General features: G+C 33.3%; 1 protein-coding gene across 12 annotated transcripts in view; it reads right to left on the bottom strand.

Annotated features, from left to right (window-relative positions):
• Nucleotides 1–320: 320 nt before the first annotated feature.
• stac (C2 and C2B_Munc13-like domain-containing protein staccato) overlaps nt 321–27,333 on the bottom strand; it is a 188,754-nt gene continuing 161,741 nt past the window's right edge. For all 12 annotated transcript variants that reach the window (XM_072537024.1, XM_072537026.1, XM_072537025.1 and 9 more), the window contains 15 exons: nt 22,692–22,883; nt 22,453–22,604; nt 22,181–22,388; nt 15,789–15,968; nt 10,477–10,812; nt 10,086–10,381; nt 9,637–9,851; nt 9,358–9,569; nt 8,389–8,463; nt 7,105–7,428; nt 6,233–6,442; nt 4,902–5,063; nt 4,039–4,304; nt 3,740–3,933; nt 321–1,131 (listed from right to left, as the gene is read on the bottom strand). In XM_072537024.1, the coding sequence (XP_072393125.1) occupies nt 1,034–1,131; nt 3,740–3,933; nt 4,039–4,304; nt 4,902–5,063; nt 6,233–6,442; nt 7,105–7,428; nt 8,389–8,463; nt 9,358–9,569; nt 9,637–9,851; nt 10,086–10,381; nt 10,477–10,812; nt 15,789–15,968; nt 22,181–22,388; nt 22,453–22,604; nt 22,692–22,883 (3,120 nt within the window). In that variant the 3' untranslated portion in view covers nt 321–1,033. The remainder of the gene's footprint in view (nt 1,132–3,739; nt 3,934–4,038; nt 4,305–4,901; nt 5,064–6,232; nt 6,443–7,104; nt 7,429–8,388; nt 8,464–9,357; nt 9,570–9,636; nt 9,852–10,085; nt 10,382–10,476; nt 10,813–15,788; nt 15,969–22,180; nt 22,389–22,452; nt 22,605–22,691; nt 22,884–27,333) is intronic.

The following is a 27,333-nucleotide window of genomic DNA, read 5'->3' as shown; positions in this document are numbered from 1 at the left end:
GAGGAAATACTTATTATTAGTTTTATTAAAATTTTTTTTTTTCTATACTAATTTATTTTTAAATGTAAGTTGTACATTGTAAGTATTTCACTCCAAGAAATTAAATATTTTTTTCGCATATCGTTTATCTGGTTTTGAGACTTATTTAGTATTGTTGAGAATTGAAACAAAATGATTTACTATTCAGAAGATTTTATATATAAAAATCAATAAAAGGATGAAATATTCCAATATTCCAAACTTTTGGACACATGTGTACTTGACTTGCATATATACAACTTTAATAAAAATGGTCCAAATATAGGAAAATGATACAAAAGTTTAAAAATACATATTTATTTTTGATCAAATCTAGTTTTTATTGCGATTATTTCGATATAGTCCTTTTACAATAAAAAAATATGCTTTACATGGTTTTTAAACACAAATAATATACATCGACGCTTAGTATAGCAAGTAATATAACGATACAAGTTAAAAAATACGTAGTATATGTGTTACTTACATTTTTTGGCAATAAATTGTTATAAGGAGGAATTAAATAGTAAATAGACTGGACGATTTAAATAAGAAAATATTCGAATTTTACAAATTGTCGACACAGTAGGTCTCTACAAGAAACGTTTATCGACTGTTACAGTTCACACTGTAAAAATTTGCCTTCTGTGCAAAGGTGGTATGCCGAGACAGAATCCAGCTGCCATTAGGCGACCGCGCTTGACCTTGGTCTCAAAAAATCACCATCCCATAACATCAAAAATTCTTAAATCTTCTTCTGCACCTCCATTACAATGAAGATATTAATTTTGCAGTATAAATTATCTCCTTGATAATAGATGTTTTGAAGATACTCATCAAAAGAAAGTCCTAATATAAGATGAGGTCCGTAATAAAAGTTTCGCCAAATATTAAAATGATTGTTGTTTGTAACAATTCATTGCCTTGACGAACACTATCTCTATTAAAAGACGGGCGTGACCCTGTCTCGTCTGAAGCTTCGAATCTTAAAGTAAAACAGTCTATTGAGTAAAGATCAGGAGCCCATCCTCTGCTTGAACTTCTTTAAAAATTCTTTGGCTAATTTTTCACCCTGTCTGTGTTCCAAAGCGCGGATTTCGATCGTTTGTAAGCCTGAAAACAAAAAGAAAATGTCATTAGAATGGAATTTGCGCCAATAAAATATTAGTTAAAGACAAACAAAAAAGAGACATACAGACAAACAAAATAATTATTTAAATATAGTTTCATTAAAAATGAAATGAAAAATGAAAAAGAAATGTGCAAATTTATCAGTTTTATTCCACTATAACAATTATTCAGTCCGATATTGCCAAAACGATTCAAATATTGGAAAAAAATTAGTTTAGTGGGTAGTTATAGATTTTCTTGAAAATTTTCTCATTAGTTTAGTTTAAGGTACTTGAACGGAATATGCCATCATTTTTCTAGGGGAATAAGTATTCCAGATATACAGTGTGTCCCAAAAAGTTCTATAAAGATGGAGGAAACGCTTATCTTACATGTCACAAAGAATTATTCTTTATAAACTGCTCTGCAAGACTGAAGATCGATTTATACATATCCGTGCCGTGTCCGTTCCGTGTCAATGCCGAGTCCGGGTATTTTTAATGTTATATTTACATACAACCGCGTTGTGGCAGTGTTCGTACCGGGCCGAATAAAATAGAAAAACGTCATTATATATTTCTGTATAAAAGACAGTTGAAAATATGGCGGCTTGGATAGAAGATCTCACCGTGTTGGCATTATTACTTGATGAAAAGGAAGAGCAAGATTTGAAAAGACGGAAACAAAGAAGATGGAGTGTGCATTCTCTATGTGGAAAAAAAAGACAAACCGAAGGAAAATTCAAAATATACAGAGAATTATTGGACGATGACACAAAATTTCACGAATATTTTAAAATGTCGCAGTACTCATTTTTTCTTTTTTTTTAATACATATAAAAATCCATAACATATTAAAACCGCACATCTTCTGCCTGTCTGTTTATCAGCAATCGCGTACACAAAACAATAAAATCGTGTTTACACAAGTCCGTGTGTTCCGGGTCATTTCCGTGCATCGCCAGTGCCGAAAAAAAAATATCGTTTGGGGTTAATATCAGGCCGGCCACGGATGGCCTCCGTCCGGAAAACGCCAATGTATAAATATACTCATAAAAGTACATTATTGGTTTTTTTCCTGCCGGACACTGTCGTAACACGGAACGGACACGGCACGGATATGTATAAATCGACCTTTAGAAATCCATAATCAACTATAAAAATTCCAAATAATTGGCTCGAATTTGGCATAAATGAAAAATAATGATTGGTAGCGAAGAATAAAATATGTTCAAACATTTTTATACAAGTTTTTGGGGCATACTGTATAAATAACCCCACCGAAACTAGCCAAGACAACCAATTTTATCCTTTTCTTCACCCATCAATTAAAACCTTTTAAAAAACCGTCTTTTATCATCAGTGGTTTGATTAAGTTAAGTCTTCTTCTTCTTCTTAGCCGCAAATACGTAAAGTTTTACGTAATGTCACGTATTTTGTGACGTTTTTTGTGGAACTTTTATGTGGAACAGAAACAGAACCTACTATGTAACGTACTAAATTTGTACGTTGATGTACTAAAGTATGCAGCAAAAAAAAAAAGACGAAACTCCTTTTAATAGAATTGTAGTTGATTTGGCTGTACGTTTCCCGAAAGTCAAAAGAGGAATTCGATTTATAAAGGAAGATGACAATAACGCGGAAGATCTGAAGCAAATTCGGTCATAAAATACTAACAAAAGAAAAGGAAGATCCCTAATTAATATGGCAAAATAATTGAAAAAGAGGGAAATAATAGAGTTATTAAAAAGCTTGAAGATGAATTGTGTTCCAGATGAACACGTTTGAGAGGAAGCAATGTAACTATTAGGATTGTGAAACCTTTAGGTCACATTATGACAATTTCGTCAAAAGTTCATTTCTTCTTCTTCTCGGACACGTCACTACTAAAAGTTTGAAGTCCCTACATAAAAATTTTTCCTATTCTGCGTTCTTCTCTTAGTAATTGTTCATTCATGACTGTGCGAGCTCTGATGTTGTGAAACCATGACCTTGCTTTTATGGCTACACCAGAATTTCGTTTACTACATTTCGTTTACTCTCAATAAACACTAAAGTCTGATTTTATATTAATGTTATTTAAAAACATAAATGATGTATCCTCGATATGTTACTGACTTATTAATAATGGTATTTTCCTTTTATTTACTTCCTCTTTTAATATGGGCAACCAGATCCTACTGCATTCTGCCGAAGAATTTTCGACTCAATTGGTCTTATTTAACATAATTAGAAATTTGAGACCAAATACTTACCATGTCGGGATAGTATTATAAAAATTTTTCCTCATGATTTACTATGCAATCACAAACAGGAGAATTTTACTGTCATCATGGCATGTAATTGTCTTTTTAAAGACGAATCAGTAACAAAAAACAAAATTTGTTTAATTGATCAATGTTTTGTATTTTGAGAACGATTTCCAAAGTGGAAATTGAAACGTCAATAAACTTATTTTAAACTTAAAATGTGGCTTATTCCCATTAAAATAGTAATTGCTATTAAAATTAATTAATTAATTGATTAATATTAATTAAAATAGTAATGTAAGATGCCACAAGAAAATAGCTTCAGAACAATATTAACTATAAATATTTTGTTACTATACTTACTGCTTTCCGTAGGCCGATCAAGGGGTAAATGAACTTGAGGCAAATTGGTGATATACTCCAAAGTGTCTTCTATCTCGCTAAATGGCAAGAAAGCCTCGCCGATATATTGATTGTTATATCCCAGCAAATCTTTATCTTTCACGCTAAATAGTATTAAAGCATCTTCTACCTGCCTTTGGTCGCAAGTTAAATTGCTACAAATAAAATTTGTATCGTTTAAAAGCAATAAAATAGAAATAATACTGAAGCAATAAATAATTTCGAATCCAAATCGATGAAAGTCATCTCAAATTACTTACAATGTAAATTTTTCGTCGTACAGTGGAAACTGCATCCGATTGTGGGTTTTAGTCTTGGGTTTCTCTATTCCAATGAACTTGTGTTCGGGTAACAGGTGAATTCGTACGAAGGAATCACAGGATCCATTCGAATCCATGGCCATCAGGTTTCTGGCGTTCATTACCTCAACGATGAGATCGTTGTCTTGGAATTTGGCCCGCACTGAAATCTCTCCGAACGGAGAATCTGTAGTGTTTTTGAATTTGGCGGTTAAATTTTTGTGTACCTAAAGAAAAAGAGTTTCAATTATTTTTTATCGACGAACGTGCCAATAAGAAACTGGGCAGATGGAACTGGGAACGTTGCTAAAAGGTATTACCACTACTATGCTATCACAACCAAAGTTGAAACAACGGAGAGTAACGTCCTCGAGAGAAATATACTAACATAACTGTTATTTTCTTAATAATTCGGATATTATTAAACTCTACAATAGGTTTTTTATTTTGTAAGTATGGAACGGACTAGCTGAGACTCATAGAAACTATATTAAACTTGGAAGATGGTAGTCCTAATCCTAGTTCAATATGTTGTAACGCTCCGTTTCTGGGGTAATCACTTCAACTAATGAAGTGATTTCATTTTTTCAACATTTTCTCCCTATACAATATTATAGCAAGGGGAATAGTGTACATACGTTTTCTCCTTATCTACTACTGTCGTAAATAGAAAGAATGCTGCATCTTTTCTCCCTAGATGCTATTAAGCGTTTGTCACTTATTATTATAACCGGCAAATGAATGGTTAACTACCAAGAACATATACTTTATAGATCTAAAGAAAGTATTCGATTGTATTAACATCTAAGTTATCTATCACTTACCTCGTGTATTAAATCCGTAGTTTCTAGTCCGTGAATCCTTAACGTTTGTTCAGTTCTGGTTAGAGCATCACAGCTATCACAGTCATTGGGATTCTTGAACGAACCCAACATTAGGTTTAAGGTTTTGTGGAGGTTGGCAAAAAAGGAAGGCGGTCGTCGTTTCTAAAACAACAAAATTGATATGAGAACGCTCTAACAACGACGGCCGTTTTGCGCGCAATTCGTTACGTTACACTTGTATTTCCTTGTATTTTTCTTTTGTTTGTGAGATATAGATATATAGAGAGCGAGAGGGATTGCGAGAGGAAGATAGGGAGAGATGGATAGATACATACAGAGACAGAACTAGAAATATAGATAGAGAGCGACAGATAAAGAGGGACAGAGTGAGATTTATAGATATAACGAGTGAGATAGATAGAAAAATATGAGGAGATATATATACTCAAAGAGAAAGTGTAAGGAGAGTAGGGAGCCAAGAAAGAGTAGAGAACGAATAGAGCGAAAGAGAGAGAGAATAGAGAGAGTAGAAATAAAAAGAGTACAGAGTTAAAAAGGTACAGCGAAAAATAGTAGTCAATAGAGGGTAGAGGGATAGAGATAGTAGGGAGAAAGAGGGTGGTGAGAGTGTAGAAACATTCAAATTCGCGACAATGTAAATAACAAAGGTACAATTTAAGAAAAACTTTTATAATCATTCAATGGCTTTCGGAGAGAGAAACACTGTTTGCAGAAAATATGGTGAACAATACTACTTATAAACAAATAACAAATATAACTTTTTAGTTAGGTTTGTTTAGTAAGCGATAAAACTTTGAATTGGATGTGTTAACAGGAATAAAATCCGAAAAATAGGATAGTAATCCAGATAGCTAAAGAGATATTGCGGCAGGAAGAAAGGGAAATAGATAATGATAGAGGTAAAACGAGAGATGTAGGTAGATAACGACACACAGAGCAAAAAAAGAGAGATAGAGCGTGTGAGATAGGGAAATATGGGGAAAGATAGAGATAGAAACAGAGAGAGAGAGAGCTCGTGGAGGAAGAATATAGAATAAATCTCTGTAGTGTTTGCAGACATAAATGACGATTATAACTCTCCCTCTTACTCCCCACCTCTTTCAATACCAAATAAACTGTAGTAAAATTCTACCAGTTACCTTTTTAAAAAGGATTGTAACAACTACATCAGTAAGTAAATTTTAAGGAATCGAATATTAAAAGGCACTCGTTTCGCCCAACTCTAATATCCATTAATAAAACACGAATGAATCAGTTTCGAATACTTTTATACTTTAATAATGTTATTTTGATATGTATATTTTACTTACGTCTACGTTAGTTTGGATGATGTCCTCCAAAGTGTCGGCCAACATGTTCCAAACGATCTCCAACGTTCTATTAAAGTTTTCGTCGTTAAGTTCTCGGTGTAAGGTACACAAATTATTATCCACGTACATCATTAGTCTGTCCATGCTATTAGAGTCCTGATCGCACAGCTCCGCTCCTTCTATCAGAAGCCGTTTCATAGATGGCGCCATCTACGGAAAGTGTACACGAAGGTTATTATAAAAGTATTTTTTTGTTATTAAAAATTACTGATGGCGTAGTTTGGCATATTGTAAAGAGTTCAAATGCTGATTGCTACATTTTGTCTAAATTTTGTTTATTTTATTAAATTTTATTAAAACACTCAGTATATAAGTTTAATTTTTGTAAGTAAATTCTCAAGAAATTAGTTTTTTCGTAACTGTTACCTAAATATTCTGTGCTTCATTGATTTTAATGTATAAAATACCATTTAATTTTGATTTTTTTTATGATATTTTGCCCAGACAATTTTTTTGGAATATAAAAAGCACGCATTACCTAGTGGTCAAAAGAAACATATTGTGAAGATGTTGTAGCGTATATTTATACTAGTAAGATATCCCGAAAATTAATCATTATACATTATAATTAATCATTGTATTATATTTTAATGCCCCTTTCAAAAAGAAAATTCAAAAATCTGCCACAACACTTGAAGTTTTAGAACAACTGGATAATAAAAAAGAGAGAACGTTTACATTCAATAAGGTAGCCACTTTTTTCACATTTCACTTTTTTGGTTTAAAGAAGAAGTAAGAAAAAAGATCAAAAGTTATTATTAGATTGTTTATTAGGTGGTTTGATTATTTTGGTAAATTAGTGATTAACTTACCTTGTTTACTACTGTTTCCAGCAACTCTATAATTTTATTTCTGACGGTATCGATGGCGTTAGCGATGACATTCTCCAAAGTTTGTTCACACCTCTGTCCGTCTAACGGACTTTTCAAATCACAGATTTTTTCTATAACTTCACTCATTCCAAGGTCTCTCGTAAACGGCTCGAGCGTTTCCCGAACGTAATCGATATTGTTGATAGCCAAACACCATTCGTTGGTCACTTCGAACCTCTTCTCGTAGATGTCTTGGGTATCTCCCAAGCCGTCCACTCGAGCTGCCATCTTGTCCGCGTAGAATACGGAACATCTACATATATCCTGCAATAAATGTATAATAATATAATAATTTATATAATATATATATATATATATATATATATATATATATATATATATATATATATATATATTTACGAAATATGGACGAAAACAAGAAGAGTAAACAGAGAAGGAAAATAAGCTATAAGAATAAGAGGAAGGAACATGAAGCAAACAGAAGGGGGTTATAGTAGTTGGGGGATGGTGAAGGAAGATGAGAAAATGACAAAAATTCGAAGTAAAAGATTAAATGAAAAAGGTGAACAAAAATAGAAGTCAAGAAAAAATGTATAAAGAAGAATGATGTGAAAGAGATGGAATTGGATAAGAAAATAAAAAAAAAGATAGAAGATAAAAAATGTAGAAGGTTAACGATGAGGCAGAGGGAAAATGAATAACGATAGACGAAAAAGAGTAATAAGAGATAAAAAATTGATAAAAAACCGTTAAGAGAACGAGAAGGGGTCGGAGGTAGTAAATAAAAAGAGCAAAATAAGAGAAAGCAGAAAAAAAAAACGTAAAGCAGAAGAAAAATGTAGTTGCGGATGGTAAGATAGGAAGAAAAAATAAAAAAGATAGGTTGGCAGAGAAAAGGTGTAATATATATACAATACTAGGAGTTAGATGAAAAAAAGAAAAACATACACGAGAAGAAGAAGATATATGAGAAGAAAAGAGGAAAAATATACAATAAGCCATGAGAGAATAAAAAAGATTAGTACAAGGAAAACAAAAGAAGCAAACCTCTGCATTTACAAAATGCAGAACAGAGAGAAGATAGATGAAGACAGCACGCTAGAAGAGATAATAAATAAATAAATAAGACGAGGACGGATAAGCACAAAAGAACAAAGTTAGAAAAAAATGAAAAAGAGGTAAATAAGAAACCAGAGAAGCACAAAAAGACGATAGTGTGAAGAATAATGAATTACTGCTTGATTAACAAAAATAAATACTTACGTCGATTATTTTGGCTATGAAAGTATAACAACTTTCGACATCAGGCCAATTCAGCTGTTGCCAGAAAACTTTTACCTGAAATTAACATAAAAATAAGTTAATATTGTGACGAAAGCCGCATCTGTAGTTAATTCCAGAAAGCTCTGGACGGCAATGATCTCAATCACGACATATGATATTTTTCAATAAATTGCTAGCGTATACAAATGGTGTCAGGTGTGGGGTAATTTGCTTAAATAATTTATAAACTAAGGTAAATGTGTGCGTAAATGTGTTCGACCATGCTGCTTAAACATCTGATCATAAAACAGTTACGGCAGCAGTTAGAGGAACGAGATAAAGATTCCAGTGGTTCTAAAACAGTTAATAAAATAAAACTGAAGAAAGCCATTATAACCAACTAAAACATCTAGTAAGATCGATGAAACTTCTAGAAAAACTGTAGAGCATAGATGAGAAACTAGCAAGAGAAATTTAACAAAAATTCTAAAATGATAAAAGTAAAATAAGATGAAGTTTATAGAAAGACCGATGAAAAATTTGTAAATGTTTCCAGTAAATTCGACGAAGTTTCTCGAACAGTTAATAAAGTACAGAAAAGTGTAGAGTCTAAAAGAAAAGTACCAAATGTCGCTGATTACATATACACACGTTCGAGATGCATAAAGTTCGGAACCGTGAACAGTTGCAATATAATAAATTGAAATATCAAAATAGTGGTGTATATTAAATTACAATTAATCTATACCGTGTAATTTCAGTAGCTTAAATTTTACCTTCGAACAATTTAAAACTGTACTATATCATAACATATTGCAATCATCTGAAGAAGATTTTGTTTTTATAACAATAAATTTGATACACGAGACATTGTATTGTACACACAAAAAAAGAAATACATGCGTCGTTTTGATTGCTGTGTGAATCATGTTGGCAACTAGTATATATTTTTTTATAAAAGTAATTTACCTGATAAAAAATCGTCAACGTATCCACAGCTGAAGAGCTGTATTTGACCGTATTATCAACGTGGACTAGCTGATCCAACTCAACGGCTTTTTCGATCCTTTGCAAGGCTTTGAATACGGCAATGTCTAGCCACTGAGCCACACCACCGTGGAACCATTCGTGGAAGTTTTTAATATGAAAACTATCACAGTCAGCCGGGCACAATCCTACACCTAAGGAAAGAAACATATTATCTTAGAAAATATCTGCCAAACGATTGAGACGGTATGTTTTACGCACCTAAAGTGTGGAACCGTTGAACAGCAAGGTACAGTTCAAAAAGCGAAGTACCTTCGGAAAGAGGGTCCATACTAAAGTCACCGTCGATTTGGTCGTATCCATAGTTAAGTTTCTTAAGGCTTTTGCATATTTCCACAACCTCAGGTTCGCAGAAAGTCGATAGTTTTGCTTGATAAAATACGTACAGTGCTTTGGCATATTGGAAATTAACAGTCCTACAAAATAAAGTAGATTCTAGAGTTTTTATAATATAAGAAATGAGTAAGCAACCTGCAACTGCTTGTATTTAACAATTTATGACAGGTCCTTAAAAACTACTAATACACATTAAACTCCCCTCTCACGGCCGCTAGCTCCAACATACTGTTCCGCATTAGGTTGCCCCATACTTCATAAAATCCGAGAGAAAAAGTCCAAATACGATATTTAAAGAAAAAAATTATACTTACTCTTGAAATAGTTTGTCATAAAACTCTATAGCTTTCTGCAAATCGCTCCTAATCAACTGAATTATCTGTATCATATTCTGCAATCTCGCCAACTCCGACTCATCTGGCCTCTTATTGTTTTCCATAATGTGATTTAACCAATCAAGCGCACCTTGCGAAACAGCATCATTGATTATAGACGGAATGTCGCAATTCGGTTCTTCTCGGAAACTTATCCAAGGATACAGCATGACAGGAAAGAGATCAAAGTTTGGCGGAGGCTCCAGTGAATTGATGTTGTTAAGAATTCTAAGTACCTGTAAGAGAAAAATTAGAGAATTTAGAAAAATATCTCGCAAAAAAGACCAAAAAAACCCAAAATATGATAAACTATTGTTTAAACTCGACTTACCTCGGTCACTTGCTTCATTTTCGTCTTCTCGTTCGTATTCTTCTTCCTAATCTTCCTTATGACCTTCACACACGATGGCAGTAACTTTTTCGTAGCGTCCCAAAACAATTTAATGTCTTCTTCGCACATTCCGCTACCTTGGACAGCTCTGACTATCTTATCCAAGAGATTTGAAAAGAGTGTGAGGCTTAGAGCGTGGTTTTGATGGATGGCGGCGAAAACGCAGTACTGGCACACAGCTACTTCTATCGGCGAAAGGCCGGATTGGGCGATGTGTTGGGTAAGGATCTGTTCTCCTTGAGGAGTGAAGGAGCCGCACCACCAGTGAGGAGCTACCTGTAATTTGTTACAGTTTTATAAAAAATAAAAATAATGTACAAAGAAAAAACTCCTACAGTGAAAAATGATGCACAATTGAAAATTTGCGGAAAAAGGGTAAGAAAAATTCTAGAACGGCAGTTTGTTCATAAAATATAGTTGAATTTGCGATTTATATTTTCGCAGGAGTATATAATATCTCACTTAGTCCAGCCTACTTTTTTACCTTTGGACCCGACGAACCGACCTAACTTGGCTCGGAATGAATGGCTGTCAAGTCTTCCCAACCTAATTAGTCTTAAAAGGCAGTGGATGACTTATGATCGTTCTGACGTAAAAATGTCTGATTATGTCAAAAATGTCATGTATTATGCTAATCCGTCATATAAAATGTTGGATACATTTCATGTCAAACGTCTAGTTGCATTCCTCGTTTTCCCTTCCTCTTCCCTCCCTTCCCGTATGATGTTATCAGCGTCGTCACATCACTTCCTGAATCAAAACGAACATAAGTCAGCTACTGCTATCTTCAGACTGTTAGGCTGTTAGACTGTCTTAGGTTGAGAAAACTTATATTATATATATATATATATATATATATATATATATATATATATATATATATATATATATATTCATTCAGGGATTCTACAGTATTCACTGCCTTTCCTCGCTCAGTTTCCATCTTTCTCTGTTGTCCCATTCTCCATCGTTTAGGCCTCTCTTACTCATGGCGTTGTCCACTTCGTTTCTTCAGGATCTTCGGGGTCGTCCTCTTTTCCTCCTTCCTATGGGGCTCCATTCGGTTATTCTCTTTATCCATCTGCTGTCGCTAGTTCTTTTTACGTGTCCATACCACTTTAATTTTTTTTGTTCTATATACACTCAGGGGCAAAAAAATCGATCCATTCCTTATTTCTTATTTATTTGAAGTTGTATAATTTTAGAGAAATTAAATTACGTATGTAAATTTAGGTGTACCCTCGTATACGAGAAATAAAATAATATTTTTAATATTGCTTTTTATATTTCTTAAAACAGATTGGTATTTCAGGTTTTTGTCAAAAAGGGTCTGAAGCAAGTAGATAGTTATTGAATGTTGTTTTTAATTCAACAACCATACTAGTGTAGTGATTTTATTTTCAAAACGTGTTATATTTTTATGTAATTATCCTTCCTTAATGTCTCTAACTCCGACAGATGCTGCAAGGGCGGTGGCTTTAGTTCAAGATGGTCGTAGCCAATATTATGCAGCTGAAATGTTGGGTGTTATTCGATCTTCGGTTCAAAGAGCAGTTCGGCGTTTTAGCGACACCGGTAACTTCACAAGAAGACCAGGATCAAGTCGTAGAAGGGTAACATCCGAAAGAGGTGATCGATTTCTGGTCTCATCATGTTTGAGAAATCGGCATCTAACTTCAGTTGAACTGGCAAATCGTCTGAGCGAAGTGAGAAATGTGGATGTAAGCAGATGGACGACTTGTAGAAGGTAATTTATTATCCAGAAGGCCAGCCCTATCTCCAATACTATCCATAGAACATCGCAGAGCTCGCCTTGCTTTTGCAAGAGACCATGAAAACTGGAGAAATGCAGATTGGAGCAATGTATTGTTCTCAGATGAGTTCAGATTTTGTCTAAGGTCACCAGACGGCCGAGAAAGTGTTTGGAGAAGACACCGAGAGCGATATTTTCAATGTAATATTGCGGAAAGAATAAGTTATCGGGAGGCTCCGTTACGGTTTGGGCTGGTATCAGTTCAGAAGCCCATACTGATTTAGTTATTGTAGATAGAGGTTCTATGACTGCTGCAAGATACATAACAATTATTTTAGATCAGCATGTGGTACCTTCTGCTCCTTTTATTGGACCTAATTTTATTTTTATGGACGACAACGCGCGTCCTCACCGTGCTAGAATCGCAAACCAATATATAGAGGAGGTGGGAATTGTCCGTATGAACTGTCCAGCTTGCAGTCCCGATCTCAATCCCATAGAACATCTATGGGATATGATGGGAAGACATCTTCGAGCACGAGTACCCCGTCCAAACAACTTGGCTGAACTTACAGCGGCTCTTCAAGAAATATGGGACCAATTGGATCAATTTGATATCCAGAGGTTAATTACCTCAATGCCTAGACGTGTACAGGCTGTTATAAGGGCCCGAGGGGGAAACACTAGATATTGATTTATTATCAATGTTTTTCTTAATTTCAGAAAGTTTTGAATATTCTTGTATTTTTGAGTTTTGGCGTATGTCTCTATAAATAAATGATTTTTTTGGATAATCTGTAAAAATTATTTTAATCTAACATATACTTTTACATATATACCTGATTTAAAACTAATATCTTCAAACGTTTTCTTTTTTCAGCAAATAATACCCATGGATCGATTTTTTTGCACCTGAGTGTATGTTAGTATGTCTGTTTCTATTGATGTTCTTTGCTTTATTTCGTCATTACTTCTCCTATCCATTCTTGTTACTTTGCAGCATCTTCGCAGGCATTCCATCCCCATTGCTACTATCTTACTGTTGTTTTTCTTGATTATAATCCAATTTTCAGCCCCATATGTCATAATACTTCGCACTAATGTGTATAAATTGTTCCAATGTATAAATGTGGTCTATGCATGATTTTCCTGCCGTGAAGCCTGCCTGATCCTCCCCGATTTTGCCTTTTATCGCTTGCTCCATCTTTTCTCGCAGTATCTTCCGATATAATCTTCCTATTGATGATATTACGCTTATTCCTCTGTAGTTTTCGCATCGTTTTCTATCTCCTTTCTTAAATATAGATGTCATATATGCCCCCGTCCATTTCTTTGGGAGCTGTTCTCCATTTATGGCTTTCTGAAATATCCATTTTATCATCCGGTGTAATTTTTTGAGCCGTACTTTATAAGCTCAGGTAAGATACCTCCAGGTCCCGATGCTTTCTTATTTATGATTGCTTTGATGGCCGTTCTCATTTCCCTATCTGTTATTTCTATTTCTTGTTGTGGGAATCTGCTTCGTCTTCGCCTGTTTTCCTTTCCAATGAATTGTGGTCTTTATTCTGTTAACAGTTCCTTGTAATAGTCCTTTCATTCTTTGTCCTGTATTAATATATTCATTTCCCAATTTAACTTTTTCTTTTGAGTTTTGTTTTAATACTCTCAGTACTTTCCATGACTCGGAAGTTTTTGTACCTTCTATGTATGTTTCAATATTTAAGCAGATTCTTTCCCATTCTTCATTCTTTTGTTGTGTTATTTGTTTTTTCACTTCTCTATCTTTTTCTCTATATTCTTCATAAACTTCATCGTTGTTTGTAGTCAGCCATTTTCGGTATAGTTGCTTTTTTTTTCAATTATTCTTTTTGTTGGTTCATTTATTTTATAATAGTGCTGTTTATTTGTTATATTATGTTCTTTCTCTTAAGGGATTCGAATGCTGCTTGTTTTATACTCGCCTTTATATGCTCGTATATTTCTCCTATGTTGCCGTATCTGAATTCTATTAATTTTTGGTCTAGACATTGTTTTTATAGTTCTCTTATTGATTGTAGTTCTAGTGGAGTAGTTCTATATTGTATTGTTTTTCCCTTATAGTGTTCAACGGTTTTTCTGTAGAGGGGGTCTTGTTATGTTTCCAATTAATGTCCATTTTTGCTGTCAGTAGTTTATGGTCAGTTCCACATTCTGCTCCTCTTCTGACTCTCATATCTTTTATCTTTATTGTGGTATCTTGTTTGACTATTACGTATTTAGCTTTCGTGTTTCTTGTGTTCATGTATATTTATGAATATTTTTATGTCTGAAGAATCCGTTGGTGATTTTTAGGTTGTTTAGTTAGCATAATTCAATCAGATGTTCTCCGTTATCATTTTGTTCATCCTCTCCAAATATCCACACTACTTTATCGTTTTCTTTCCTTCCGGTTCTGCCGTTAAGGTCTCTTCTCCACGTTCTTTTTCTTATAATTATCTCCACGTTCTTCTTGATTAGCTCTATTTGGTGTTGAAGTTGTTCCGTGAAATTTTCTTTTTCTACTCTCGAGTAATAGTCTGTTGGTACATATACTCCGAGTATCACTGTCTCTTTACCGTATATGTCTATATGTCTATTTGGTGTTGAAGTTGTTCCGTGAAATTTTCTTTTTCTACTCTCGAGGAATAGTCTGTTGGTACATATACTCCGAGTATCACTGTATCTTTACCGTATATGTCTATATGCATTTTAATTATCCTCTCATTAGGCTCTTCATAGGCTCCCATGTTCTAACCTTGTTCTTCCACTTATTTTTGATTAGTATTCCCACTCCTGCCTTCGCTCTACATTTTTTATTAACTCCGCTTCAGCAGTGGATATGGTCTTCTATTGTTTCCGTTCAATTTCCTTTCTTTTTGGTTTCTGTTGTTACTAGTATGTCGTATGTCGATGTTGCTTTCTCTAAACTCCTTCCTGAGAAAACTTCTTAACGTTAAATTTTTACTGTGTGTTAAAATTTTTCTCCCTTTATCCTATGTTAAAAAAATTGAAATCTAATGAGCATTTCTGTGTTGTTAAATGCGATTGTCTTGAATTTACTAAATGTTTTGTTAACTAATTCTGGTTATTAGCAAACAAAATCAACTTATACTACCCCGAGCTCTTCATGGAATGTAACAATATTTTTAAATACCGCATTGCAGATTACATAGCATATTGTAGTACACAGTCTTGGTGTAAGGAAGAATCTGAATGAATTTGGAATCAATACGACTTCTTTTTTTCATATTTTTTGATTAAGTTCAAGATTACTGGCGGATACTCCAATATCTACTTATATCGATGTATTTATTTTGAATTAGGTTTCAAACACATAAGCAAAAAGATAAAAAGTAAAAGATAGAGGCAATAAACACGAAAAAATATCAGTTCTCCTACACAAAAACGATTTCAAAGTTAAAATAGTTACGTTTTCAATACAAGCATACATTTTTATAACGATATTGTCAAAAATACTTACTTTGGACGTTTCCAGTTCGTGTAATAATATAATCCTTAACAAATGTCTATATTCTTGTTCTGCAACTTTATTGTTTTTTTCAGAACTAAATGCGATCCTCACTTTCAAGACACCTTGTCGAACGATCTTGTTCTTTTTGTCCAGACTGTACCACATCGTCATACCAGATGCCGGAATCGCCTAAAAGTGTTTTTTAAAAGGTTAAAATTTTCCCCGAAAATGAAACTTTAGTAAAAATATTTTTATACCAGGAAAGTAACGATTTTCCCAAGACACTCTTTGATACAAGTATCTTACAACTGCTTGTGATAAATTTGGTGATAACAATATTTAATAAACAAAATATGTAAAAGATTGAATTTCTATTTGATTTTAAATATTAAAGTTGAAGACCGGTAAATTATATGGAAAAGGGACACAATATCAGTGAAAAACTATAGATAATCTTTTAAAATGAAGGTTTGTAAAGTTATTTTTGTTAATTTGTTGCTAAACTATTACTAATATACCTTCAAAATTCGATTTTTGAAAATGATTAATAACTTTTCTAAAAATACACAACAAACTTTAATTTCGCGTAGGAATTTTCAAGAAAGTTCAAGAAGTTTCATTTAATAATTATTGCAAAATTTAAACTATTCATCCCAGAAAGCTTTGATCTGTAACGTTATGATGCGTAAACTATTTGGTCTACATGAATTCTGAAAGAATCAAATTGAAAAGAAAGGCTTATATTATCAAATTAAATAATTTAATGATTAAAAAGTTTATGCTCAATATTGTAATAGTTATTTAACCAACAAGTGTATTAATAAGGGCGATTAACAATTGAGATATTTTAACGCGTGAGCAAAGCGAGCGCGTTAATGTTCGAGATTGTTAATCGCCATTTTAATTCACGAGTTCGTTACAAAACTTTTCCGTCGACCGTACTTTTCAGAAATAAAGATATCTTAGTTTAAATATGTATTTACTTAACGATAAACAACAATTTTTTCAGCTTTCATTGACTCTATTCAAAGTTTCCTTAGTGGTAGTTTTATTATGGTAAACATTAATATTCGAAATGGTGCAATTACTGAAATTAAAGGAAGATATATTGATAAATGATTATCTGCTGTATAGCATTTTGACAAATTTATATTTAAGTCTTCTTGGACCTCTGTAAATTCTGTGATAGAAGAAGAAATTCTGGTGGAGTTAAATTATCTTCGTCAATATCCATCCTTTGATTTTTCTAATACACAGAATTTTAAACAATAAAGTAAATAATGACATACAATGACACTAATGACAGATAGTACTAACAGCGGCTACTTCATTTTAAATTAATTTTTTAGTGGGAATATAAATAGGTATATGTTTAGTTGCTTACAACACAGGTCACTGCCAATCACAGAGCGTTTAATTAATTTATGCAAGCAATGTACGAGTATGTTGTGTTGCCTATAATAAAATCGTTCATTAATAGAAAATCATTCATTAATCAATGATTTTGAGGGTGTTAAAATTGATCATAAATGGACGACGGTCGACGAAAAAATAGCTTTACAAAAGTACTGTGATTTTAAGCTTATAAACATTTAAAATAACTCAACGAATCAACATGTAGGAAGTTTTTTTAGATATTATTTATAATTACTGTTCGGAGATTTGTATTTATTTATTTTAGCTAATTTAATATTGAATTTATTTGGGGTTTTATAAATTACATAATGAAAAATAATCTTACGTATTTAAATCTTTTCATTTCATTGTTATACACTCATTTGGAAGCGCGCTATTTATATATTTTTAATGTTGTCCGCACAAGTTGTTAAAATATCCAAGGGCATGCTCAATAGCTCAATGCTTCCTCAGATATATTTTCCTATTCATATGTCCCTTTTCATTGCTTTTGCATCAAGAGACGCATCTTGTCTGAAATCAGCAGGATTTTTGACCCGCTCGGATTTATTTCGCCCTGCCTTCTGCTTGCCAAACGTCTGCTCCAAAGATTATGGGAGCTCGATGTCCCCTGGGATGAAATCTTATCCGATGAGATTACCGAAATTTGGACAAAAGTTATAACTTCTTCTTCTTCGTATGTTAGCCCTTAAGGCATGTTGTTTCCGGTTTGATTTAGCAGTATTTGTTTTAAATTTTATAAAATTTAAAACTAAGTTACCAAATCTAGCTTATCTTAAAATTGCTCGTTATTTGGGCTCTAAAGATATATCTCATATCCAGTTACATGGTTTTGTGACGCCTCTCAAGTAGGTTATGTTAATGTTGTTTACTTTCGAATTTAAGAGGCCACTGGCAATATCAAAAACTTTTTAGTTAGCGCTAAGTACAAGACTGTTCCATTAAAGTCTCAAGTTCTTCTGGCTATCTTAATTACTTTTTCTCAAAGGAGTTATCAGGACTTGTTATGGTCAGATTTTATGATACAGTGGCATTGTTGTCTTCACCAAAGTCGATGGAAGACTTTTATAGCTAACAGGGTGAGTCATATAAAAGAAATTGTCTAGTTGACATTATGTGGCGTCTGCACAGAATCCTACCGATTATGCAAGTCGTGATCAAAGTCCGCTTCAATTTCTACATACTTCTATGTGGTATTTAGGCTCTTCATTTCTTTCCATCCCTAAAACCACCTGGCCTTGTCAGCCTACAACTGAATCTTACTCTGATTTATCAATGGAGATCCAGAAAGAGGAAAAAAAACTTGTTCTTGCTATTACAATCACTAAGGACAATTTTCTATCGAATTTACTCCATCGATGGTCTTCTTTGCCTAAAATTCAAAGAATTTTAGCTTATGTTTTGAGGTTTATAAGAAATTCCAGTTCTAAACAAAAACTTACTTAACTAAAACGAAGCCCTTGCTCCGCTAGAAATAAAGTTTTCACTTAAACCGTTTATTCAGTATGTTCAGCTGGATGTTTTTTCTGATATTTTCCTTAAGATTGATCAAAACAAGTTACTACCTAAACCATTTCGTAAATTGGCACCATTTGTGGACCCCGATAGTTTACTTAGAGTTAGAAGCCGGCTTAAAAGATTTTAGTTATCACATTAAACATCCCATACTCTTACCCAAAGCATAGAGACTTACGGAATTGATAATTGAATCAGTTAAAGGTCCATATTTTTATCCAGGTTTAAAAAATTTTGGAATACTTCTTGCTTCAACAATATTGGATCTTATAACTTATAAACTTAGAGGAGCGAAAATATTTAAGGGTTATGTCTGTTTATTTGTTTTTATCGCTACTAAGGCTATTCATTTGGAGACCAAATCTGATGTGATCTTAGTTCAGATTCCTTCTTAGCATGATTTAGGCGTTTCGTTGCGCGAAGGGGTAAGTGCAATCATATTGTTAGTGATCAGGGCACTAATTTTACTGGTGCTGATAATTAATTGATAATATTTGCTCAAAATGTAGCACAAAAATTAGACATTTCTTGGAAATTTAACCCACCCACTTCTCCTCACTTAAATGGATTAGCCTAGGCTGACGTCAAGTCATTCAAATTTTACGTTTCTAAAGGGGATCGGGTAGTTATTAAAAATTATCAGCAAGTCTTCTAACATTATTGCCACAAATAGGTCGCATTGCTCCTGTAGTGATCCTTTCCAACTGACTGCACCGTACTGGAGACGACCAATAGTCAGAAATACGTATATACGGTTGCCTTCCATCTTATACACATATTTTATTATTTTTTTTTGTTGCAGCTATGCCGATACCTACTAACTTATTTATCTGCACAAGTCATTAAAATATAAAAGAGCATGCTTAATAAGCAAACTTAAAATGCCTAAGTAGGTACTTCAATTTCAGTGATAACGAAATGACGGTACCGTCCGCAATGAGCTTTTTGGTGCTTTCATGGAAAAATCATTTTGCAAATTACTAAGAAAGTTGTACAGTTATTAATTGACTAGTCACTAAGTCTACGTCAGTTACTAAGGGTAACCGATTTGTGAGTAACATGTAGAAACATTTTTTCTTTTAAATTTAATAATAATTAGAGCTACTTAGTTGTTTCATATTTGCTGCTGTTCTTTTCGACTACTCGACTACAATACATAAATATTTAAATTACCTATTATTTCATAACCTTTTCTACTACTAATAATGGAAGAAAAATAAAATTGTGCAAAATAAATATTTATTTGAAATTGTTTAAACAAATTACTGGGTTAAATAAACAATTCACAATTTAACTAATTGAATTTTTATAATCTATGCAACGAGGTATTCAAATTATCAAAAGTATCAATTTTCGTTGATTACAACCGGAGATATTGAGACTTTTATAAATTTGGATTCAGCTTTTAAAATAGTAAAACCGAGATGTGAAAAAAGGGTTAACTCGGTACCTAAGGTTTGTAGGACGTTGTATACAGTAAAACCTCCGTTAACCGAAATATTTGGGGGGGAGGCCGTTTCGGATAACAAGAATTTCGGTTAAAAATAAAATTTTTTTTTATAGTATTCTTGGTCAAAGTATTAGTATTAAAAAATACTATGAGGTGATTTCGTAATGTTTTCTAATAAGTAAATACAGAATAAAGTAACAAAAGTAAGGAAAATGAACAAGTTTAACATGCTTTTTTAAAGAAATCTTTTATTTTCTTTTGCGTTTTTGTTTTACAACGATGTTTTGCAGCTATATCTCTTCATCGTTCATTTGCAGAACATCATGAGTTTGCCTCATTCGATTGTTCGACATAACGTAAAGGAATTTGAAAAGGACAAAACTTTATGCAAAGACAACAAAAATTAAGAACCTAGTCGTGTCCCTAACTAATTAGGCCTACTGTATAAAGTTCTTACCTCTACGGCATTGAAAATCATTGAAGGCAGCGCGAGTCGGCGGTCTCGTGCTGCCTGTTGTCTGTTGGGTCGTCATCTTCGTCGTCTGATACGCTTAGGTTGTCTGAATGAAGAACCATATCAATGATGTCCTGGTCGATGAATTCACTTTCTGAGTCATTGGCTGCTAACCACTCACGTCTCTTCTTGGTTAATTTCTTCACATCCCGGCAAAAATTTTTATTAAAGTTTTAATTTTTTCTGTCGTTTCTTTACCATTTTCTTCTTCAGGATCGTCAATCAAAATCCCATCAAAAAGTTTGTTCCAGCATTTGAAGATTTGATCTTGGCCCACGACTCAGCATACCAATAAACAATATGTTTCATTGTTAAATATTTGAGAATCAACACTTTTGGATTCATTTATCTTCTGTGATAACAGATGTCTTAAGAATGTTCCTCTATAATGTCTGTTGAATGTCTCTATTACTCCCTGGTCTAACGGCTGAATTAAGTTCGTGACATTTGGTGGCAAAAATCTGACAATTGTCACAATTTTGTAGATTTTGAGGGTGAGCTGGCGCATTGTCAACAAGCAACAATGCTTTGATGGGAAGGTTTTTTGATTTTAAAAAGGATTTTACACTTGGGACGAATTCATGTTAGAACCATTCTGAAAATAAAGTCGACATCCATGAGCTTTTTTGGACTCTATAAAAAGCTGGAAGTTCTTTTTCGGAAATATCTTTTAGAGCTCTTGGTTTTTTTTGATTTCCCAACACACATAGGCATCAATCGGTGAGTGAAATTAATGGAATTGTTTACGTTTTGCGATAAAAATTTACTTTTTATTGTCGAAATTATTGAAACTCAGCCGCTTCGGTTAAACGAGGTTTCGGTTAAGGGAGGTTTTACTGTATATATTTTTTAAATTTTAGAAAAAATGCCAACATTTCGAATAAGTTCTTTCAGAATTCATGTAAACCTAATAGTTTACACTTAATAACGTTGTAGATAAAATCTTTCTGGAATAAACAATGCCAATTTTGAAATAACTGAGTGAAACTTCTTGAAATTTTTATAGCTGAATACATGTGATGTTGTTCCGATTATCAGGCCAAATTAAGTTTTTTGTGCATTTTAGAAAAGTTATTAATCATTTTCAACAAATGGACTTTTGAAGCCATTTTTGCAAGAATTAAGCAACAAATTAACAAAAATAACCCTCCTTTTTAAGGATTATCTACGCTTTTTCAGTAAAACTGTGTCACGTTTTCTTAAAAAATAACGTTTAATCTTTTGCATATTTTGTTTACATATTGTTATCACCAAATTTATCAAAAGCAGTTGTTCTATACCTATGTATATCAACGAGTGTCATGGGAAAATGCATTTATTTGCTAATTTCTCTGGGCTATTTAGTTTGAAACTATTTTCTTATGTTATTTCTAAGTCATCTACTATATTTAATGGAGAATTAAGCAGAATTATTATTCCTACAGAAAAATATAGTAGATGCAAGAAGTAGTAACAGGTTGAAAAACTTGTAAAATGATGAAAAATAATGATAGAGATATTACTTACACTTAGAGGAATGTTGGCTTTCCCAATCAGTTCATTTTCATGTTGACCAGAAGTGGCCGTTACTGCAATCTCCTTCACCAACTTTCTCATGCCCTTCAGTCCTTTAACATCGAACACTTTACCCAATTTTTCCTTAACGGATTCAGCCGGATCGAAGTCCCATACTTCTAGACAAAGAGTTTCGTCGGAAGTGTTTTGTCGGATAGGTCTACAGATATAAAAGAATTACTTGTATTATTAAAACAAATACACAAGTGTTTGGATATACTCACAGAGCAAAGTGTTCTTCCCATACGGGATTCAGTGTCATCGGTTTTACGGATGAATTATATCTATGGGCAGTATTGGAGGCGAGATATAATGTCACAAATGGATCACTTAATCCATTGGAGTCTTTTGGTCTAAGATCTTTGGCTTCTATTATCTGGAAACCAAAAAGAATAGGTTAAACGTAAGACAATACGCGAGATAATAAAATTAAATAATAATTCGTTAGTTATTTTTTACACACCTCAACATTAATCATTAAGTCGGGGGCCTTTTTTTGTTCCGCCTCTTCCATGAGCATTCTGTGTTTGTCGTTCGAGATCTTGAAGGCATCTTGGGCATAGGAGAATAGGGCAGTCTGGCCGATTTCACAGCTAACGTCACAACCGACATTGTGGAGAATTTCAAACAATACTTCACGGTAGAGTTCATCAATCTAGACAGTAAAAGAAAATATATGAGTTAAATATGATAATATAATAACGGATCACAGCATGGAAATAACAATTATTAAAATTGAATGTTTTGATAAATTTACTTAATCATTTAAATAACTAAAACAAAAAAATGTGATTCAACGACAAACTATAAATAAATAAGGAACATAATCTTACTTCTTTAATAACCATTTGCAAAAGATGATATCAATCACTGGGTAATCTATATACTACTTAATAATTTAAAAGAACATTTTGACAAAAAACAAAGGATTTCATTATCTAGTTTATAAGATAATTAAAATTTGGAAACACTTTTTGTAGCCTAGTTTTTTTAATAACTAGGTTAAGAATCTGGATCAAATACTTCCTCCAAATTTGCATAACTTGATAAAAGATTTTATTGGCAAGTACCTACTCAACATATTCGTTGACATAATTTATCAAATATTGTCTATACTTAAGTTTTGGAATATATATATATATATATATATATATATATATATATATATATATATATAATATATCATCTGAAATGGATTCATTGGTTTTCAAAATACTCTTCACGAAGATGGAGAAAGTCTTGAATGTATTTGAGGCCATTTTCGAAGCTCTTTGCCCATTTAAAACATACATTTTATCCGGTTCACTAGCTCAGATCATTATCTAATCAAAGCAACTACAATTTTATAGACAAAACGAACGAAAAGCAAGAAAAACTTAAGTAAAGTATAGAGAAAGGACTACGAAAAACAGATATGAGAACATATTCCAATGGCTGCAAGCGAAGCATTAGGACGATTAAGTAGTATAACAAACAGACAAGTAAGAACGTATGTTGGACATAATAAACAAGAGCAGATAGACAGCAGTAAGTAGAGTATATAAAGTATGTAAAGAGTATAAACAACAAGACCTAGACACGATGCTTAAGAAATAATTGAAGAAGAATATAAACAACAAGACCTAGACACAATGCTTATGGTAAACGAGGACGTCCTCCAACAAGGTGGTCAGACGACATCAAGCGCATCGAGCACAACTGGATTCAGGGTGATCAAGATAGGATGCAATGGAATTATTTAGGGGAGGCCTATGTCCAGCAGTGGACTCAAAACGGCTGATAAATGTAAAACAACAAGAAGCAGAAGGACAATGTGGGTCCAGGCAATAAGTGGATGATCTATTCACTTTAAAACAAATAACTGGAAAGTAAGTAAATGCATAGAAAGTCTCCAACAACAATTACAGATCTACAGAGAGCAAATATATAGGTGATAAAACTGTGGAAGTAATACAATGCACACATAGAAATAATACGCCAATTAAAGTTATTAACTCTTCTTCATCTAGTTGATTTCTTAATTTAGCGGAATATTCAACTGATATATTTTTCTTCAGACCGTCATTAAATCCTTCACAGTCGATTTTTTTATTGTTTAACTTATTTATCAGAAGATTTTCAACACCTTATCAGAAGAATTTCCAGTAAAAAAAGGCTTACGACAAGGATGCTGCCTCTCTCCAATACTATTTAAGATCTATTTAAATGAAGCACTAAAACACTGGAGAAGATCATGTTCAGGAATGGGGATCCAACTTGACGACGATACAACATTATACACTCTACATTTTGCGGACGACCAAGTAGTAGTGGCAGCAGACAAGGAAGATTTAGAATTCATGACGAGACGGTTGTTTAAAACATATGAAGAATGGGGCCTCTCTGTAAATAGAAACAAAACGCAATACTTATGCATCGGGAATGAAGTAGAAGATCTAATGGTCAACGATCATGAAACAATCAAGAACTGTGAGGAATATATATATTTGGGAACAACAATCAACAAGAGTGGGTGCACCGAAAAAGAGATAGAGCAAAGAATCGTGAAAGGAAAAAGGGTGATAGGATGCCTAAACCCGATGCTATGGTCAAAAGAACTATCAAATCAAAGAAAGCATCTCCTCTTAAACTCGATCTTTAAAAGTATAGTGCTCTATGGATGCGAAACATGGCAACTTACTAAATCCCTTGAGCGACGCCTACTTGCATTGGAAATGGACTTCTGGAGAAGATCAGCTAGAAAATCAAGGCTTGATAGAATACAAAACGACCATATCAGAAATATAATGGGAGTCAAGTCAACCATCATTGACGAAATTCAAAGGAGACAACTGATCTGGTATGGTCATGTGAAAAGAATTGACGACGACAAGCTGCCTAACCAAATTTTAAAATGGACGCCAAGGGAAAGAAGGAAGAGAGGAAGGCCAAAACAATCCTGGCTGGGCGGCATTCAGAAGGAAATGTCGGAAAGAAACCTTCACCCTGGCGAATGGAATGACCGACGTAGCTGGAAACTGGGAACCGGAAGGCGGAGAACGCTATAAAAAAAAACGGGATAATAATAATAATAAACTTATTTATACAGATACAGTGCAAACCAAAGGTCTGGAAACGCCTAATTGTCTCTTAAATGGATGGTCCGGATTGTACAAAAACCAGGATACGCCTATTCTGCAATATGGAGATTTCTAACAAAGAATATAGACGCTTATATTATATATAGCTTATTATTAGACGCTTATTATATACGCGTCTATATTCTTTGTTTCTAATTTGATAATTGAAATGTTGCCAGATTTACCATTTTTCAGATATCATTAGTCACTTTGATTTTTTACATACAACCCTCTGTATATTGTATTTTTATCGGAATCTTCACTTCAATATGAGCTCAACCATAGGTATTTTATCTAATCACGAAGGTCTCAAATAAATAAAACTTCTCAGTACCAAATAATTTTAAAGTAATTCAGTAAATATAGAGTGATGTGATTTTGACATTAATTCATAAAACTAACAATAACTATTAAAAATTTTTGTAAAATAAATTGTATTAATAACTAAAGCTGACAGTGGTTCTATGTGTTTTTAAAAGCTCTACAATAAAAATGGTTATAATGAAAGAGAGATAATTACTATTTAAATTAGGAGGGGCTACGGCGATAGAAAAAGATCTTAGAGTGAAGTAGCCAACTTGTTCAACAATACTTTCCCAAACCATTCTCCTATCTATAAGTGGCGGTACAAAAAATTGTAAAGCGCTTTAAGGAAACGAGTCGAGTAAAAGATGACATTCGAACAGGTAAAGCACAAACTGTTATAAATTAAGATAAAACTTTAGGTTTAATGCAAAGCTTCGTTGAAGATCCACATACAGTGGAACCTCGATTATCCGTCTCTCTATTAACCGTCACCTCTGTTAACCGTCAGGGTCCATACATAAGTTATATTGACTACATAGGTAAGTACAAATTTAGTCACCACTTCATTTTGTTTGAGCATTACGATAACCCAAACCAAATTCGTTGAAATGTACACGTACACCACCGCATTTTTTTATGTAAATAATTTTTGTTCTTATTTAGGGCTCTGGATTAAATTTCAATTTAAATAGGTAATGATAAATTACGTGCTTTTAGAGTTCAATTTTTAGAATCGCAAGCCGAAAATAAAAATACACAGCACAATAATTAATACAGTCAATATCTGTGTATCACCTTAACTCAGTTTGATTCAAATTCGAACATTGATTATGTTACTTAGTCGTTTGATCAATTAAGTTTTGAAAAATGGAGTCTTCCACATCTGAAGAGTCTAAAAGAAAACGTGTTGTTTTGTCAATTGAAAAAAAAAATAGAAATTATTGCACAGCTAAAGAAAGGTATTTCTACTGTAGCATTGAGCAAAAAGTACGATGTTCTGAGAACAACATTCAATGATTTAAAGAAAAATTCTGAAGGAATTTAAAAGTATGCTTCGCAAATGGAATCGTTGGATGGCCGGGTGAAACATCGTAAGACAATGAAAAAAGCCACAAATGAATTACTCGACACTGCTCTGTATTTGTGGTTCGTTCAAAAAAAGCGAAGGTGTTCCTTTGTCTGTTGGACCAATTGTTGCCGAAAAAGCGTTGGTTTTCAACATGAAATTGAATCCTTCATTCAAAGGAAGCAGTGGTTGATTGGAAAAGTTCAAAAATCGCCAAGGTATGCGGGAACTGAAAATCGAAGGTGAAAAATTGAGCGCCGCAAGTATTGTAGTAGTTGAGGAATATAAAAGAAAGTTTTAAGCTATGATCGATGAATATGGTTTGACATGCGATCAATATGCACCCGGATTTAAAACGGAACAGCAACGAATCACAGCTCACAGCAATGTGTTCAAATGCAAGTGGTGACCATCGCCTTCCTTTATTATTGATTGGTACAGCAAAAAAAACACGTTGTTTCAAGGGCATAAATATAACCACGCTTTCCGTTAACTACTACGCACAACATAATGCATGGATATCCCAGGAAATATTCGCTGATTGCTTCAAAAAGGTATGTACTGCAAACCAAAATTTGTTTATCTATTTTTTTTTAACGTTTTTATACTAGACG

Source organism: Diabrotica undecimpunctata, chromosome 7 (assembly GCF_040954645.1).
Source record: "Diabrotica undecimpunctata isolate CICGRU chromosome 7, icDiaUnde3, whole genome shotgun sequence".
Classification (NCBI taxonomy): domain Eukaryota; kingdom Metazoa; phylum Arthropoda; class Insecta; order Coleoptera; family Chrysomelidae; genus Diabrotica; species Diabrotica undecimpunctata.
This window is presented reverse-complemented; position numbering and strand designations above follow the sequence as displayed.